Consider the following 17888-nt stretch of genomic DNA (forward strand, 5'->3'; position numbering starts at 1 on the left):
TTCATGTTCTTAAATGTAGAGAAGTAAGGAACAACAGTTGTTTTCCTCCATTTACCCCCCATAGACTTTGGTTTATGAACAAGTTAAAAAACAGATCTCAAAATTGATCATTGGAGGACTCCACTTTCTACATCTTCATTGGGAGAACTGTCAATTTATTTTCACTCTCTGCTTCCTGCTACTTAATTACTTGTCCATATGAGGAGAGTCTAAAAAGGTAGCAAGACGGGACTTGGGGGGTCTCTAGTGACTGGCATTGCCCCTCAATGCAGCTGAAGGCGTCTTGGTAACATTCCTATACCGCACCATCAACCAAGGCCTCTGGGTGGTTTGCAAACTTATAATTCAAAACATGCAAACAAATGCAATCAGAACCTTATAGCAATCTCAACACTATATAGAATAAAAGCCAGCACACGGCAGCGTTAAGTGCAATGTAAACCCAGTCAGGGGAAGTGATGGTCTCCCAATGGTCTTATTTGCTAAAAGGACCATAAGATCAGTGGCACCAGGTGAACCTCTCTAGGGTGTCTGCTGTGCAATAGGAGAAAGTGGGAGGCGGCCTCGTATGAAGGTCTTGGGGGCCAGGCAGGTATATTCAGGAGGCCACAGTCCTTCAGATAACCTCACTGCAAGCTGCATAGGTTTTTAAGTGTGATTGGGGAACCAGTGGCCTTCCAGCTGCTGGTAGGCTGACAACTCCCACCAGCCCCACCCAGAATGTCCAATGGTTTGGGACAGTGGGAAAGTCCAGCAATCCAGGTTTAAAGTTTCAGACAAACACTTTGAATTGGGCATGAAAAGGGACTGGAAGCTAGTGCAGATGACCAAGCAGTGGTGTGATGCCTGCCCAGGTCTGGACCAGCTGAAGTTTCCAGACTACGTAGAACAGGTAGTTCTCCAACCAGGAGGTTACCAGAGCCTGGATAACTCAGAAGTCTCTCTCTGATCTGATAAGGCGCTCTTAGTGTACACTAATGGACCTAAGCATCCCCACCCCAAAATCGCACACCTCACAATTTTTCCAGTGTGCTGCAGCTGTGAAAAATACAAATGCCATGCTAATAATCATCTTTAGGAAAGCAAATGAAAATAAAATGCTAGTACAGTGGTACCTCGGGTTACATACGCTTCAGGTTACAGACTCCGCTAACCCAGAAATAGCGCTTCAGGTTAAGAACTTTGCTTCAGGATGAGAACAGAATTTGTGCTCCGGCAGCAGGAGGCCCCATTAGCTAAAGTGGTGCTTCAGGTTAAGAACAGTTTCAGGTTAAGTACGGACCTCCGGAACGAATTAAGTACTTAACCCGAGGTACCACTGTATCATAACAGCATTATGGTGCAGAAGCGTCTGGAATACTGTACAGTTTGGTTGCCTCAAAAAGTGTTTCACAATCAATCTCTTAAGGAGCAGAGCGGAAGTGTTTCCTATAAGAATTATCACATTAGAATATCCACATTGCCTGGCATTGGCCCAGACAGCAGTAGTTGATCTCTGGCGAATCTGGTTAATTCACACATGCAGCCATCACTAATTGAGGGATCAATAAGTATGTCTGAACTCTCGCTGCCGGTTTGTGCACTAGCGCTGTCCTGCTTATCCATGGGTACAAATTCTAATGGATAAACTTAAAATGTGAGAGTTAAGTTGTTCTGGATATGACCCCTGCAACCATTCCAATCATGTTGGGACTCTGATTCACACGGATACATCCTTGGGTCACCCAGCTAACACCCTGTCAGTGTTTTTCCATGTAAGCGGTGTCAGAGAGCTCAAGGCCTTTTTGCATTGCCAAATGGATCGTCCACAACATAAATTTAACCCACTTAGAACAGCCACACCTTTCCCCGAATAATTCTGGGCACTGCCGCTGAAGTGTGCTGAGAATTAGGAGGCCCCTATTCCCCTCATGGAGCCACAATTATCAGAGTGACAATCTACTCTTCCCAGGGAACTCTAGGAATTATAATTTGGTGAGGGGAAGAGAGGTCACCTAACAATTCTTGGCACCCTTAAGAAACTACACCTCCCAGAATTATTTGAGGGAAGCAGTGATTGTTTATAGTGGTATCATAGTGCTTTAAATATATGGTGTGGTAAAAGGGAAAGGGACCCCTGACCATTAGGTCCGGTCGTGGCCGACTGGGGTTGCGGCGCTCATCTCGCTTTATTGGCCGAGGGAGCTGGCGTACAGCTTCCGGGTCATGTGGCCAGCATGACTAAGCCACTTCTGGCGAACCAGAGCAGCGCATGGAAATGCCGTTTACCTTCCCGCCGGAGCGGTACCTATTTATCTACTTGCACTCTGACGTGCTTTCAAACTGCTAGGTTGGCAGGAGCTGGGACAGAGCAATGGGAGCTCACCCCGTTGCGGGGATTCGAACCGCCGACCTTCTGATCGGCAAGCCCTAGGCTCTGTGGTTTAGACCACAGCGCCACCCGCGTCCCTTCATATGGTGTGGATGTAGCCTAAATCAGCTAACCCAAGCCAATCAACACTCTCCCTGTGCCTGGGCCCCTTCCGCTGCTATCCTCCAGCAAGCTGGAAAAAATATATTGAGTTATGAATGGAGGTGTCCAGCTCTTCCTTTCCTCCTCCCCTTTCTCAGTGGCCCGGTCTCATTCTGCATCAGAGTCCAGCCCCCTCTGCCTCCTTGGCTGGTGTGTCTCTCCTTCCAGACAGGAGGCACAGGTTTCCCTGGCGGTGGAAGGGACTTGTTCAGGAGTGGAGATTCTGAAAAGCACAGGACGGAATAATAGGCAGCAGGGGGAGAAGGCTTCTGGAGCCAAGAGGAATTAATTTGTGACGGCTATGGCTGGGTTCTCAGCCCTCGGATTACTTCTTCTTTCTCAGCTTTTGGCCTCCTCCTCAGCTCAGGTAAGGATTATTCCTTCTGCCTTTTCGAAAGGACAGAGCTTCCCAGCTGCAGTTTAGCTCCATCTTCTGGAACAATCATCCACATCTCCCAAAAAGAAAAGGACAGACCGTATCACTTTTCCGTTACGTATCGATAGGTCTGTGAGGTTTCAGCTTGAAAGCAGCAGGACTTGCATCTGGGTTGGTGTGGATAGGATCCGAGTACTTCCCTGAGTAAAAATTAATCTTCAATGCTCACGTTTTCGTTTGCGCAGTCCTGATAGCAGAATATGAGAGCGGTCTTGGTCTTAGGAATCGGGCTGTGATTCAAAGAGTCTTTAGTGATTATGAAAACTGAGCTATCCTTATCTATATGATTTTTGCAATGCTGTTGTATGGTCCGTGTCATAAACCAACTTCATTACAAGTTTCTAACACACAAACACCTTTTTCCTCGCTATAAGATATTGACACTAAGATGTTGGGGAGTTGACTTGGAGAGTAACCGTTTTGTTTAACATGAAAGCATCAAGTTTCAGACGGAATAAAAACTCCAGTGTTCTGTATTTTCAGCCTTTTTGGAGGTGTGAACTCCCCCCTCCTTTTCCCATCAGTTGATCTCCTCTGAACTAACTTTTAAGGGGGAAATAATAGCCTTATGGCAAATCTTTCATCCAGAAGAGGTCCCATTCCTAAAGAGCACCCTGCAAGGAATATTAATTACTGAATTATGGGGGAATTAAAAGGATTCTTTTCTCTAAAGTTGCCAGTGAAGTTTGTCTGCAGCAGGGTTCAGGAATCTAGAGTCGTCCTGTCCCATCCGTGAGCAAACCTTGCTGTACAAAGAAAGCTTTGTTGACCAATGCCTGGTTGCAAGTTACTCTCTGGGGCCTTTTTTTTCCACATAGAAAAGCATTTATAGCATTTCCCCCCCCCCCCAACCTTAGCACCAAACAGTGCGTGCATTCATTGAGTCGAATTTGACGCAGCTCATGGAAATTGACTGCAGACCCCTATGTCTCCTACCTTATAGACATACTATAAAGATGGCAAATTGCAGACTGTTGTAACTTTAACTAATTCGCCAACACGACATTGGAAAGTGGTTCTGTAAAACTCAGTAGGGTTAAGATGTGCAATTAATGTAATTAGGAACTGTGCTTGCTAAATCTTTTCTGCGCTATAAATTCTGTGCTGCTAAGGAAGAAGGTCTTTGACCCATTAGCCACCAGGGGAGGGGGAGAGAGAGAAATCCTTTTGAATCTGCTGAGCCGCAAATTTGTCTGAAAGTTTAGAAATAGACAGCCAACAGGAACATACAGGTGAGAGATGGAAACCAATTGCGGGTCGGAGAATCTGTATTTCAAAGGGATAGTGTTTAGGACAGGGATACAAGCTGTTTGTAGCTGCCTTTGTTTTTAATGATGTCTGATAAAATATATTTTATAATATACACCATCCTGGTGTTGGCACTTAATGTTGATGCATCTTTTAAACCAGTTAAATAAAATGCCGAGGTTCAAGTCCCCCCCCCCCACTCAGCTATGATTAGGATCAAGTGGAATGAAACCGAGAACAGAAGATACAAGCAGTGCCGGATTTACGTATAAGCTAAACAAGCTATAGCTTAGGGCCCCACTCTCTTGGAGCCCCCCCCCCAAAAAAAAAATTAAAGGGGAAAAAACTGGATGTACATTTCCAAAATATAAGATAAAAAACAATTACTCTGATAAAATACATATTTTGTTACGTGCAAATGGCTTTAGATACCTACTAGCTCCATAAATTACCATATAGCATATATTCAACACAAAAAAACAGCGACAATTTGTTGTTGACAAAGGACAGCTGGACATATAAAGGGCCCCATTACCTTCAGTAGCTTAGGGCCTCATCAAACCTAAATCCGGCCCTGGATACATGTGTGATAAATTATAGTTGTGGAATGCCCCCCCCCCCCCATTTCTGAAAGGGTGTCGCTAAATTAAGGGTCTGGAATTGAATGTGTCCTTGTTTGAAAGTTCCACGAAGGCTAACCCCAGAAACAGGGGGAGGGGGAATTTGAGCAACGTGTTTTAATGAAGGCTGGAGGTTATGTCTCCCTAGCATCTGAGCTGGTTAGGTTTCCACTCAAAGAGTTCCTTAGGTGCCTGTCCCAAACAGAAGGGGATTTAGAAGTCTCTGGTTGTCCATGAATTTCTTGATCTATTTCCTTACGTTTCACCTGATGCAAAGCCTCGCTTTTCTCCTGCTTCCCTTCCCAGAGGCCAGGACCACGGGGACCTCCTGGACCACGAGGACCTCCTGGAACATCTGGCAAAGATGGCATAGATGTAAGTATCTGAGCAGCCCAGGATTGGACCAAGCTTGAGGGAGAAATGGGCGGAGCATCGGTGGGCCAACCTAATAGGCTGAGTAGGATTACTGATGGGTCAACCTCTAACCTCCTGTCTGGCTTGAAGACTTGCTATTTATAGTGCAGAATGTGCCTCTTTCATCTCTCCTTCCTGAGAGAGTCTTAAGCAATCTTTTCTCCAACCTCAGAGCATCTAGTTCGTCAAGAACATGGGCGAAAAATGACCACATCTTCTTGGACAGGCCTCTGCTTCTTGCTGGACAAAATGAAGCACTGAGATCATAGAATTGTAGAATTGGAAGGGACCACGAAGGTCATCCAGTCCAACCCCTTACAAATGCATAAATCTTTTGCCCAACATGGGGCTTGAACCCACACCCAGTTAAATAATCCTTCATAGAATTAAACCTGAATATTACTTGCTAGGTTGATTTTGTTTTTGAGTGTGTGCCTTGTTTCAATAAACAGGCGATGTCATATAACCTCTGCACAAGTTTAGAATCACAGAATCACGACAGATGGCCGTACCAGCATGAGCACTCAGTAAATCTCCCTGTCTTTCGTCCAGTTTAAACTGTTGTTCTTAAGCTTTAGAATTTATTGGTATTTGTTCTTGTTCTTGGTACTGTGCTTGTACTGTGCTTTTCAGGTCATATTCATGCCAGAAAATGCATATACATTTTAAGCAAAGTGTGCTGTTTCGGAAGGAAGAGAAATAGAGAAGATGTATCCCACTGCTCAGAAGGGACGCGGGTGGTGCTGTAGGTTAAACCACAGAGCCCAGGGCTTGCCAATCAGAAGGTCGGCGGTTCGAATCCCCGTGATGGGGTGAGCTCCCGTTGCTCGGTCCCTGCTCCTGCCAACCTAGCAGTTCGAAAGCACGTCAAAGTGCAAGTAGATAAATAGGTACCACTCCGGTGGGGAGGTAAACGGCGTTTGCGTGTGCTGCTCGGGTTTGTCATGCTGGCCACATGACCCGGAAGCCGTACTCCGGCTCCCTCGGCCAATAAAGCGAGATGAGCGCCACAACCCCAGAGTTGGCCATGACTGGATAATGGTCAGGGGTCCCTTTCCCTTTATCCCACAGCTCAGATCCCACCGAACTGGGAACACGGGGGAGCCACCTGTGGCATTGCATTTCTTCCAGCGCATGATTCCAAATTTCATTATTTTATTGTTTAAAATTATTGAATTTACCTACTCCCCTTCATCTGAGGATGGGGGGCCGGACCCCAAATTCTTTCACATCTGCGCAGTTCACCCAGCTGCCAGCTGGGGGCGCTAGAAGCAATGCAACTGCAAAAGGTCTTCCTTCTGGGTCACAAGTTAGGAAAACAACAATCAGGATCGTGAGCAGGGCTAATTTCTACTGACGGATGCATGAGTCAAAACAGTTTTTGGAGAACCCAGCATGCACCACCACAAGCAGCTTCTCGTTTCGCTGTTGCCTTGGGAGCATAAATGCTTTGGGCTGGGGCGGCATTACCGGGATCTAGCAAATGCTCCCACCGGAGTAAGAAAGGGGAAGGGTCTCCAGCTCAGCGGCAGATCATCTGCCTGCCCTCAGAAGCTCCTAGCTTCAGTCCTTGCCATTTCAAAGTAGGGCTGGGAGAGAACTCTGCTAGAAACCCTGGAGAAGCTGCTTCTGCCAGCCCGTGTTGGCTATACTGAACTGGGTAGACCTAAGGCATAAGGCGGAAAGCTGTATTCCCTTTGCTTTGTAGGAAAAGGAGAAGGGCATTTTGAAGCCATCGCCTCTGTAGCCCCTGTTTCATAAAAAGGTAAAGGTAAAGGACCCCTGACAGTTAAGTCCAGTCGCGGACGACTCTGGGGTTGCGGTGCTCATCTCGCTTTACTGGCCAAGGGAGCCGGCGTTTGTCCGAAGACAGTTTTTCTGGGTCATGTGGCCAGCATGACTAAGCCGCTTCTGGCAAAACCAGAGCAGCACACGGAAACGCCGTTTCCCTTTCCGCCGGAGCGATACCTTTTATCTACTGGCACTTTGACGTGCTTTCGAACTGCTAGGTTGGCAGGAGCAGGGACCGAGGAACGGGAGCTCACCCTGTCGTGGGGATTTGAACCACCGACCTTCTGATCAGCAACCCCTAGGCTCAGTGGTTTACACCACAGCGCCACCTGTGTGCCTCCATGTTTCATAGAATCATATAATTGTAGAGTCGGAAGGGGCCATTTAGCACAGTGCCCTGAAATGCAGGAAACTCTTGCCCAATGCAGTTCCATACGGTCTCTCGCCCTCCTGAGCAGATTTTCAGGAGATCCAGTGGGCTTCAGGCGGAAGGAGGAAACTGCCTTCCACTTCCGCCAGCAAAAGTGCCCTCTGAGCATTGTTCCACTCACGCGAGTTGTGAACTAGGGGGTTGGACTACATGACTCTCAGGGTCCCATCCAACTCTACAAATCTATGATTCTAGGAAAGTTTTGTACAATAAACCCTTCCCATCCCCACCTCCCAAAACACACACACTGATATTCTTGTCATGATCTAACAAGGTAATTGCTTAGCTTAGCTCCTAAGAATAGAACAGCTGTCAAATGGGAATTGATTTAACTGACATTAAAAACTAGTGTGTGTGTGTGTGTGTGTGTGTGTGTGTGTGTGTGGGGAGGGGGGTTAATCCATTTTTAAAATGTATTTGTGTCTGAAGTTGACTTTTATGTGATCATATGATACAGATTTCATAGAAATAAACAAGCTTGTGAAAAGGGATTTTTGCTGAGCACCCTTAAATATAATTATTAGCGGCTGATTGATTAATTCTGACCTCCCCCCCCCCAAAAAAAAATGTTTTTCTTCTTGTCTGTTCTACGAGGATCAGGAAGGTGGATTCAGAGGACTGGGACCCACAGGGTAGCTGCTTTTAAAAGATGTTAAATGTCAGCATGTGGCGAGTTGGTTGGTGCTGAAGCCTCAGACCTAGTGGCTGAACCTAACATACCCCTCTGCCAGAGCTCAGCATCTGCAGACAGTCCTGGGTTTAATCCCCAAGCAGGGCTGGGAGTTTTTCTAGCTTGAAACCCTGCAGAGCTGCTACCAGTATGTGTAGACAGTACTAAGCCAGATTGCCCAAACGCCCGACGCAGTGCGAGACAGCTTCTTCCTATGTTCCTCTGCTACCGAGGCTTTTCCCATGGGAAGGGGCTAGCTAACTCCAGGCTTAATTGCACGATCAGAAGTCAGCAGGTCACATGCAAAAGATTCCTGTGTTGCAGGGGGTTGGACTAGATGACCCTTAGGGATCCCTTCTGACTCTGTGATTCTGTGCTGAAGGTGAAATGCTGAATCCAGCTCAGGGTGAGGGCATTTGACATGATGTGCAGACCTTGCTTTGCCCAAAATTGACATTAGGGCCAAACCTATTGATTAGGCGGATGTGTCACAAAACAGCATGCAAGCTTTTCAGCTCAACAGAATTCTTCATGGGGGCAAGCAAAGCAAGGAGGGAAACTTGCCAATGAGAGGAATATATTATTGGTGTTTTACAACTTTCTGACTAGTTGCAGGACCTTAGCCAGGCCTAGCAGAGTACACGCAGAATCCACGGAAGCAATTGGCAACTTGGCTGCAGAGAGGATGGACGAAACAGGAACCAGGAACTTGTAGTTAGGTGTTTATTATATACAGTGGACTATTTACAGGAACAGAAGACGGATCTTTTGCTAGCTCTCTCTGATACGACTCCCAACTCCTACACTGACACAGAACTCTGAATACTGAACTCCTGAACTAACACATTTCAGTTAGTAGGCCATTAATTGTCACTCCCTTGAGAGAGCTTGAGCGGTCTCCATGTCTCTGTCAGGGAGCGGTCTCCATGTCTCTGTTATCACCAGGCAGACTTACTCCTTCAGATTGCCTTCTGGCTGTCTGCCAAACCTTAATTGACTCTGTGTGAGTAGCTGCACGTACACAGTTTCCCAACATATATTCTCTGAACGAACATTCCCAGCCATTAGTGAGTAAAGCTACCTGGTGTGGATCTTAGGTAAAGGGACCCCTGACCATTAGGTCCAGTCATGGCCGACTCTGGGGTTGCGGTGCTCATCTCGCTTTACTAGCCAAGGAACAGGGACCGAGCAACAGGAGCTCACTCCATCGCGGGGATTCGAACTGCCAACCTTCTGATCAGCAAGTCCTAGGCTCTGTGGTTTAACCCACAGCACCACCCGCATCCGGGTGTGGATCTTATTTTAACCTAAAATTAATCTCCAGCTTTATTAATATGGACACAGCTTTCCCCCTTTCCTGTTTTCCACCTACCAAGGAACCTGTGTTAGGCCAAAGGGCCAAGACAGACCTGGGCTATTAGGTGGATTTTTATATTTTAAAAAATGAGGGGGCCGATCATTTGCACGCTCCTCCTTGCTGGCAGTCCCAGGTGCAACCTGCAACCTGCACAGCACCTTGCAGAGTAGCCTCATTTTGATGTGTACTCCTCCATTGCCCCCCGAGACAGAAGGATGCTAGCCGACCAACCAACCTGCACACACACACACCCGGACTCTCTTTGCTTTATGATATGGTAGCAGTCAAGGAAGAACAGGTTCAAGAACGCTGCCACCTAAGGGTGAGAAGTCAGATGACCACACACATTGATGATCTTGCCAACTGTTGAGATCCAGGAAGTTCTTTTTAAAAAAAAAAAAATAATATAAATTTTATTAGTATTTTCCACACAACAACAACAACACAAAAAAATTCGAAAAATAACAATACACAAAACACAAAAACCGACATTCAGAAAAAGAAAAAAATCCATATCTTACAAGTTAATAATATAAACACTAAAAAGAAAAACAAACATTGACTTCCACCAATCCCGCAGCACCTCTTTTACCTCTCATTGTGTCTTCCTGTTTTCCTTCTCATCTCTATCCTAGCATCCAGATATAAATCCCTCTTTCTTATCCTTTCACTTCACAAGGTTATTCCAGACTCAGCCAGATTTCTGTCCTCGAACCTTGGCTTTTAAGGTATTCATTTAGACACTCCCATTCCTTTTTCACTTTTTGTCTTATTATATCTGTCAATTTGGCTAATTCTAAATATTCTGAAAGCTTACATAACCACTCTCCCCTAGTGGGTAACTGATTTCCTTTCCAATACTTAGCCACCAGGATTCTTGCTGCAGACGTCGCATATAGGAAAAATTTAGTTTCGTCTTTTGGAATATCATCATTTAAAATTCCTAGGAGGTTGCAGAATCTCCTCCATTGGAGATTTTTCAGCTGGCCATCTGTCATGGATGCTTTGATTCCTGCATTTCATGGGGTTGGACTGGATGACACTTGGGGTCCCAACTCTCCAATTCTGTGACCCAACACCTACCCCAACCGCTGTTCCAGCAGTCTATTTTAGTGATCTAGGCATTCATCAGGCAAGAAGTTTGATTAGATGAATTCAGCAGGTCCCCTGCAGTTGGAGGATTCCATACTCTTCTAGACATAGGATCAGACCAAAGGCATCAGGTGTGGGTACCCCTTGGTCTTCCAGGTGTTGCTGAACTACAACTCCCATCATCCCTGGCCATTAACCATGCTTGCTGGGGCTTCTGGGAGTTGTAGTTCAGTAGCGTCTGGAGGGCCAGAGGTTCACCGCACCTGGCCTGCCTTGTCCTTTCTCCCACAGTGGGCAGGCTGGTTCATTTTGCTTACATTTATATTCTGCTCTCTCGTGGAATGCAAGGGGAACGATAGGGTTCCCAGGAGGTATCCCATCCAGATGATGATGATAATTATAATTAATTTATTATATATATCCTGCCCACCTGGCTGGGTTTCCCCAGCCACACTGGGCAGCTCCCAATGGAATATTAAAAACATGATAAAACATCAAACATTAAAAACTTCCCTGAACAGGGCTGCCTTCAGATGTCTTCTAAAAGTAAGATAGTTGTTTATTTCCTTGACATCTGATGGGAGGGCGTTCCACAGGGTGGGCGCCACTACCGAGAAGGCCCTATGCCTGGTTTCCTGTAACCTCACATCTCGCAGGGAGGGAACCACCAGAAGGCCCTTGAAGCTGGATCTCAATGTCCGGGCAGAACGATGGGGGAGGAGACGCTCCTTCAGGTATACAGCACTGAGGCCGTTTAGGGCTTTGAATTGTGCTCTGACCAGACCCGGCTTAGCTTCAGCATGGTGGTGGTTTCATAAGCCTTCAGATTTTGCTTGTGTTTCTGCTTATTCTCTCATCCCAGAGGTAGCATATAGCCATCACTAGGAGTAGCCACCGATATCCATGATTTTGCCTCGTTCTTTTTTAAAGCCATCTGTCTGGGTGGTCCAACTTAGCTTGCTTTTGGCAGCAAATGTGTCTACATTTTTCTGGACACGCAGGACAACTTATAACAAATTTATTTTTCAAACAAGGAATGTTTATTTTCTTTATTTTCTTCCATTCAAGAATCACTTCCTGTTAACCATCTCAAAGCAATTGAACAATTTATGCATCAGTCTTGGTTGGTTGGCATCTGTCTGTTTCCAGAGACAAAGGAGGAGTGAGACTTTGGGGGTGAAGTCAAACTGTTGGAAGGCTGCAGCGCCTGCTGTTTCTGCAGAGACCGATAGGGGAGAGACATGTTTTGTTGCAGCAGGGGCAGATGAAGGCGTCTGGTTGTGCTGATGCAGATGCATCATGGCGTTTCTTTTATCTGAGTTCCTCCCAGTGGTCATTGCTCCTCTGGTCATTGCTGTGGATGCACGACTGCACTGTCTTTTCTCCAGGCTGAGCCGTCTTACCCATAGGCACTAGGGGTGCGGGGCACCTGGGCACTGGCCTCTGAGGGGCGCCAGGCCAAGAATCTGTGGCCCAAGAGTTGAGTCCAAGGAAGAGCCTGCCGGTCGGTTGGAGTGTTGTGGCAGGCTCTTCTGCTGTGGGCGGCTCTGCGCCGCAAGTTCGGGGGCAACCGAGCCACTGAGACGCTGAGGCGGCCAGCTGGTTCTGCCCGCCTGCGTGCCTGGGAGTGGGCAACCTGGGTCAGGGGGCTGGCGCCGGGTGGATCTTTGCACCCCAGTGCCGCATATGCTTAAGACAGCCCTGTCTCCAGGCGCTGTGATCCAGGCACTCCCTCTTTCTAAAAACAGCTAAACAGTTTTTATAGAAAAGCAGTTTTCAAATCCAAGGCCAGATATGGACAGGAATAAACATTCTGCGGGACGTGGGTGGCGCTGTGGGTTAAACCACAGAGCCTAGGACTTGCCGATCAGAAGGTCGGCGGTTCGAATCCCCGGGATGGGGTGAGCTCCTGTTGCTCAGTCCCTGCTCCTGCCAACCTAGTGTTGGCTATTTGCAGTTTAGTAGCGCAGAGAGCTTGCTGGGGAGACCATGCATTAAAAAAAATAAAGGACTCAAAAATAACTTAAACTAGGTTTTAATAAGAAAAACAAAAACTCCTTTTACACTAAATACATTAACAACCAAACCAGACCCAACCACCAACCCATCCCCCAGGGTAATGGGAGAGCTAGGTGCTGCTCCTTATATACTACACCCAAATGCTGACACACCTTAATCAAATACAACTCAGCAGCACCTGCTACGCTTCACAGCTGTAAAGCTGGGTCTCGTTATCTTACTCTGGCCCTTTAAAGACATACACATCGGGTGGAACAATGATGAACCTTTACATTTAAATAAACCATTCAACATTTCCCCTGCGGTTCATCATTGTGGAACAAAAACATAAAGCATATTTTGTACATGTCTTTCATGTGTAACCTTTGGAAGTGCTTTAGTAAAAATGTCTGCAATTTGATTGTCACCTGGAACATATTCAAATACAATCATTTCATCAGCAATTAGTTTCTTTACAAACTGCAAACGTAACCGTAAGACTCTAGTGCGCTGCGTATTGGTCTCTGAACACAGGATAGCAAGTCCGCTCTGGGAATCAAGGTAAACTTTTACTGGTAGTGTTACTTGCATCTGTAGGTCTGCAAATACTTGCAGATACCATTCTACATCACGAGTGGCCTGAACGCATGCACATAATTCACTCTCTGTTGTGGAGAGACAAATAATGGTTTGTGTCTGGGACTTCCATTCAAATGGACAACCGTTATAACAAAACACCATACCAGACACACCCCTGCAATTATTTTGTTCCACTGCATGAGATGCATCGCAGAAAATTTCAAAACCTTTGTCAATACATGTTGTAAACTGCAACCTATAATGTTTGGTGTGTTTAAGGTACATTACCACTCTCTTAAGAGCAGAGAAACATTGTGTAGTAGGCTTTTCCACAAATTTTGCCAGAAAGTGAAAAGCATAAGTTATATCTGGTCTTGAGATTCTTTGAATGAAATTTAGCTTGCCTATAGCAGAACGATACAAAGTTTTGTTAGGAAATGGCTTATCTTCACCTGTAAAGGTGAAACCACACACCATAGGCGTTTCCTTCCCATTTGCATTTTCTAAACATAGCATTTCAACAAGATCATCAATTTTTGCAGTTTGATGAACCAGAAAAGATCCATTTTTGCCTTTCTCAATTTGCATGGATAAGTAATTTTTAGCTATGCCTAACTCCACCACATCAAATTTCTTCTGTAACTGTGATACTACCAGTTCATATTCCTGTTTAGTTTTTGTAGAAATTAGCACGTCATCTACATACACACATATTTTTGTTACAGAGTTTGCCCTTTCCTTTATAAACACACAGTTGTCTGCCTTTCCTTGTGAAAAACCAATATCCAGCAATTCTTTTGCTAAAGTTTGGTGCCAATTCCTTCCACTTTGGTGCAGACCATAAAGGGATTTATTTAATTTGCATACCAAACCTTCAGCGGCGTCTATGCCTTCAGGAACACGCATAAAAATTTGTTCTTTTAAATCTGCAAACAAATATGCAGTTTTTATATCTAGGTGATAAACGGAATGTCCACGTTGTGATGCATCTTTTAACAAAAGCTTAACTGTTTCATATTTTACGCTTGGTGAATAACACAAATCATAATCTTCGCCTGGAATTTGTTGAAAACCCCTAGCAACTAGTCTTGCTTTGTACCTTACAACTTCATTTTTGTCATTCATTTTAACTCTATAAACCCATTTTGAATCAATAAGTCTCATATCTGGGGTTTGTGGTACAAGAGACCAAGTGTTATGCTCTTTTAAAGAAGCTATCTCAGAGTTCATAGCTTTATACCAATTTGCAGCTTGTTGCTTAGGTAATTTCTGAACATCATTGTAGCTCTTTGGCTCAAAAACTGCCTTATTGGCATACACAGTATTAAAACGTTCATCTGCAAAACGTTGTGGCTTCTGCCTCTTTCTATCTGAACGTCTTAGTCCAGAAGGAGAGTCAGACTCCTCAGACTTAATGGGACTAAGTGAACCACTAGTTTCAGGTTGTAAATCATTGTCAGATTGAAGAGATGCCTGTAGGCTAAGCTCACGGTCAGAAAACTCAAGAGAATCTAACCTCCCCTTGGGTGCCTGTGACTTTAAATCATCAAACAAATCAGATTCAACAGACTTTTTGTCTTTTTCCATTAATTCAGAAGCACCATTTCCTGCTGCTGCTGCTTCTTCCTCTTCTTCCTCAGTATTATCTATACCATCAGTATCTTGGAAGACAGCAACTCCATTCCAATTTACAGTTTGTATCATGCTTCTGGTAATATGAAATTTGCCAGTTGCTGGTATGTAAATTCTGTACGCCCCCTGCTGGTAGCCCATTAATTTTCCCTGGACACTACGTTCACCCAATTTCTGCTTAGCGGAATAATGCATAATTACATCTGAACCCCAAATGCGTAGGTATTTCAGATTAGGGCGTTTTTTAAACAGCTTCTCATAGGGGGTGACATCTAAACCAGAATGATAACTGCGGTTTCTAACATAACAAAACGCATTAAGCGCTTCAGCCCAAAAGTCTTTGGGCAGATTAGCATCGTGCAGATACGTTTTAACCCCTGCCTGTAGGTCACGCTGCACAACTTCAACAAGCCCATTTTGCCAGGGACTTTGGGGGCAAGATAACTCATGAGTAGTCCCCTGCGCTTCCAGGAATTTCTCAAAATCCTCAGAAACAAATTCCCCGCCCCGGTCAGAAAACAGGTTCTTAATTGGTTTGTTAAAGTGCGTTTTTACCCAGTTGCAAAAAACTTTGTACTTCTCAAATGCTTGGGACTTCTCAGCTATTGCATAAGTCCAACAATATCTACTATACTGGTCTATCAGAGTGAGCCAGTACTTAGAACCTCCTAATGATGGTGGGAGTGGCCCAACTAAATCACAATGTACACGCTCAAATGGCTCAGTTACTTTCCTATCTGAGCACCTACCCTTGCGTGCAACCTTAATCTTATTCTTGCAACAGGATAGACATTGCATAAAGAATTTACATGGTTTTAAGTTGAGGCCATTAACAATATTCTTTGTCTTAATTACATCAGCAAAATTCAGGTGTCCCAGAATTCTGTGTGCCTCATGGACACACCCAGAATGAGGCCTTACATTCCTCAACCCCTGGCTTGACTGTGCTGCTCTGCAGTTTATAGGCAATTGTGAGTAGGTGCGAAAATACAGTCTATATAAACCATCAGATTCCCGGGCATATAATAGACGTTTGTTCCCATCGAAAAACTCACACATTGACTTTAAGAAACGCACAGTTATGCCTTGACGAGCAAAACACCTTACTGATAATAAATTGTCCACTGACGGGCAGTAAATGCAGTTCGCTATTGTAATGTTTAAAGAGTCAAGTTTAACAGTACCCCTGCCAAGCGACTGCAAGACTTGTGAATTGGCTAAATGTACATTACCAATTTCCTCTTCGAAAGAAATAAACAAGCTTCGATCGTTGCAAATATGCTGAGATGCTCCTGAGTCCACAACAAAAGACTTCCACTTGGCACGTTTAAGTCTTTTACGATCTGTTGTCCTAGCATGGAAAACTCGCGGCTCGTTTCTGTCTCTACTATACGATGTCGGCTGCTGGGCTGACGACCGTGACTGACGAACAGAAACAGGCTTGGGAGTACTTTGCTTTCTTTTGGATCTGCAGTCCTTTGCAAAATGTCCTTGCTTATTGCAGAACCAACAACGCTTGGCAGCTTTAAATGCAGTTGTATCACCACAGGTTTGCATATGGCGTTCCTCATTACTTCTGGAAATAGGAGTGCTTATGGCACAAGCCTCCCTTCTGTCCAACTCGCCCATTAATCTTGCCGTCACCCCTTCCACAGTTAATTGTGCTGGTGGAACGGCAGATATCTGGCTAGCTATGCCATCAAAGTCCTTGTTAAGGGAACAAAGAATGATAAAAACATACTGAATATCAGGTATCTCCATGTCCCTTCGAATTAATTCGCCGCGTATTGCCTCCAGACGTCTCAAGTGTGCTGCCAAATCACCACCAGGCTGCAACTTCGTCTGGTACAACTGCTTGAAAAACGTCAATGCAGATGCTGACTCTTTTCTAACATGCACTGCTGCAAGACTGTCCCACATTTCTTTGGCAGTTTTCTTATTTCTTATATAGACCATTTGCTGGTCACTGACTGCCAAATTAATTATCGCCCTGGCTTTTGCATCTCCTTTCGACCAAGCATTAGTCACAGGGTCAGGAGGCTCATCAGTTACATAGGTCCATACTTCTCTAGAGGTCAAAAGCGCCTCCACCCGAAAAGACCATAAACTATAGTTCTCATCTGTTAGCTGTGGGAAGACCAGAGCCTTCTCAGCTTCAGGAACCCGGTCAACCATTCTGGAACTCTTCCAGACCCACAGAACTACGCTAACAGGAGAAGGAGTTTTCAAACCTTTCTCGAGTCCAAAAATATGCAGTCATCCACTCAGCAGCTGGGCCCATAACCAAAGATGTTGGCTATTTGCAGTTTAGTAGCGCAGAGAGCTTGCTGGGGAGACCATGCATTAAAAAAAATAAAGGACTCAAAAATAACTTAAACTAGGTTTTAATAAGAAAAACAAAAACTCCTTTTACACTAAATACATTAACAACCAAACCAGACCCAACCACCAACCCATCCCCCAGGGTAATGGGAGAGCTAGGTGCTGCTCCTTATATACTACACCCAAATGCTGACACACCTTAATCAAATACAACTCAGCAGCACCTGCTACGCTTCACAGCTGTAAAGCTGGGTCTCGTTATCTTACTCTGGCCCTTTAAAGACATACACATCGGGTGGAACAATGATGAACCTTTACATTTAAATAAACCATTCAACACCTAGCAGTTCGAAAGCACGTCAAATGGCAAGTAGATAAATAGGTACAGCTCCAGCGGGAAGGTAAACGGCATTTCCGTGCACTGCTCTGGTTCGCCAGAAGCGGCTTAGTCATGCTGGCCACATGACCAGGAAGCTGTATGCCAGCTCCCTTGGCCAATAAAGTGAGATGAGCGCTGCAACCCCAGAGTTGGTCACCACTGGACCTAATGGTCAGGGGTCCCTTTACCTTAAACAGCCTGCACTTAAAATGGTTGCTGAAAAAGGAAAGTCTTCAATAGACACCAGAAAGACAGTAGAGATGGCACCTGCCTAAATGATGCTTTAGGAGTTCCTAAATCTTAGTGGACAGTGAAGTTCTAGCAAGTACTCAAGCATCCGGACTTACAGGAAATCTTCATGTGCTTTTAGTGGGGCTGGGGAAAGATTGGGTGTAAATATGGCAGCTG

The 17888-nt window shown here is 45.2% G+C and overlaps 1 protein-coding gene across 1 annotated transcript in view; it reads left to right on the plus strand.

The window, feature by feature from the left end:
- The first annotated feature begins 2550 nt into the window (after positions 1–2550).
- Positions 2551–17888, plus strand: part of COL9A3 (collagen type IX alpha 3 chain) — a 68568-nt gene continuing 53230 nt past the window's right edge. The window contains exons 1-2 of the mRNA XM_053394469.1: positions 2551–2879; positions 5123–5191. Of these exons, the coding sequence (XP_053250444.1) occupies positions 2814–2879; positions 5123–5191 (135 nt within the window). The 5' untranslated portion in view covers positions 2551–2813. The remainder of the gene's footprint in view (positions 2880–5122; positions 5192–17888) is intronic.

This window comes from Podarcis raffonei, chromosome 6 (assembly GCF_027172205.1).
Source record: "Podarcis raffonei isolate rPodRaf1 chromosome 6, rPodRaf1.pri, whole genome shotgun sequence".
Taxonomy (NCBI): Eukaryota; Metazoa; Chordata; class Lepidosauria; order Squamata; family Lacertidae; genus Podarcis; species Podarcis raffonei.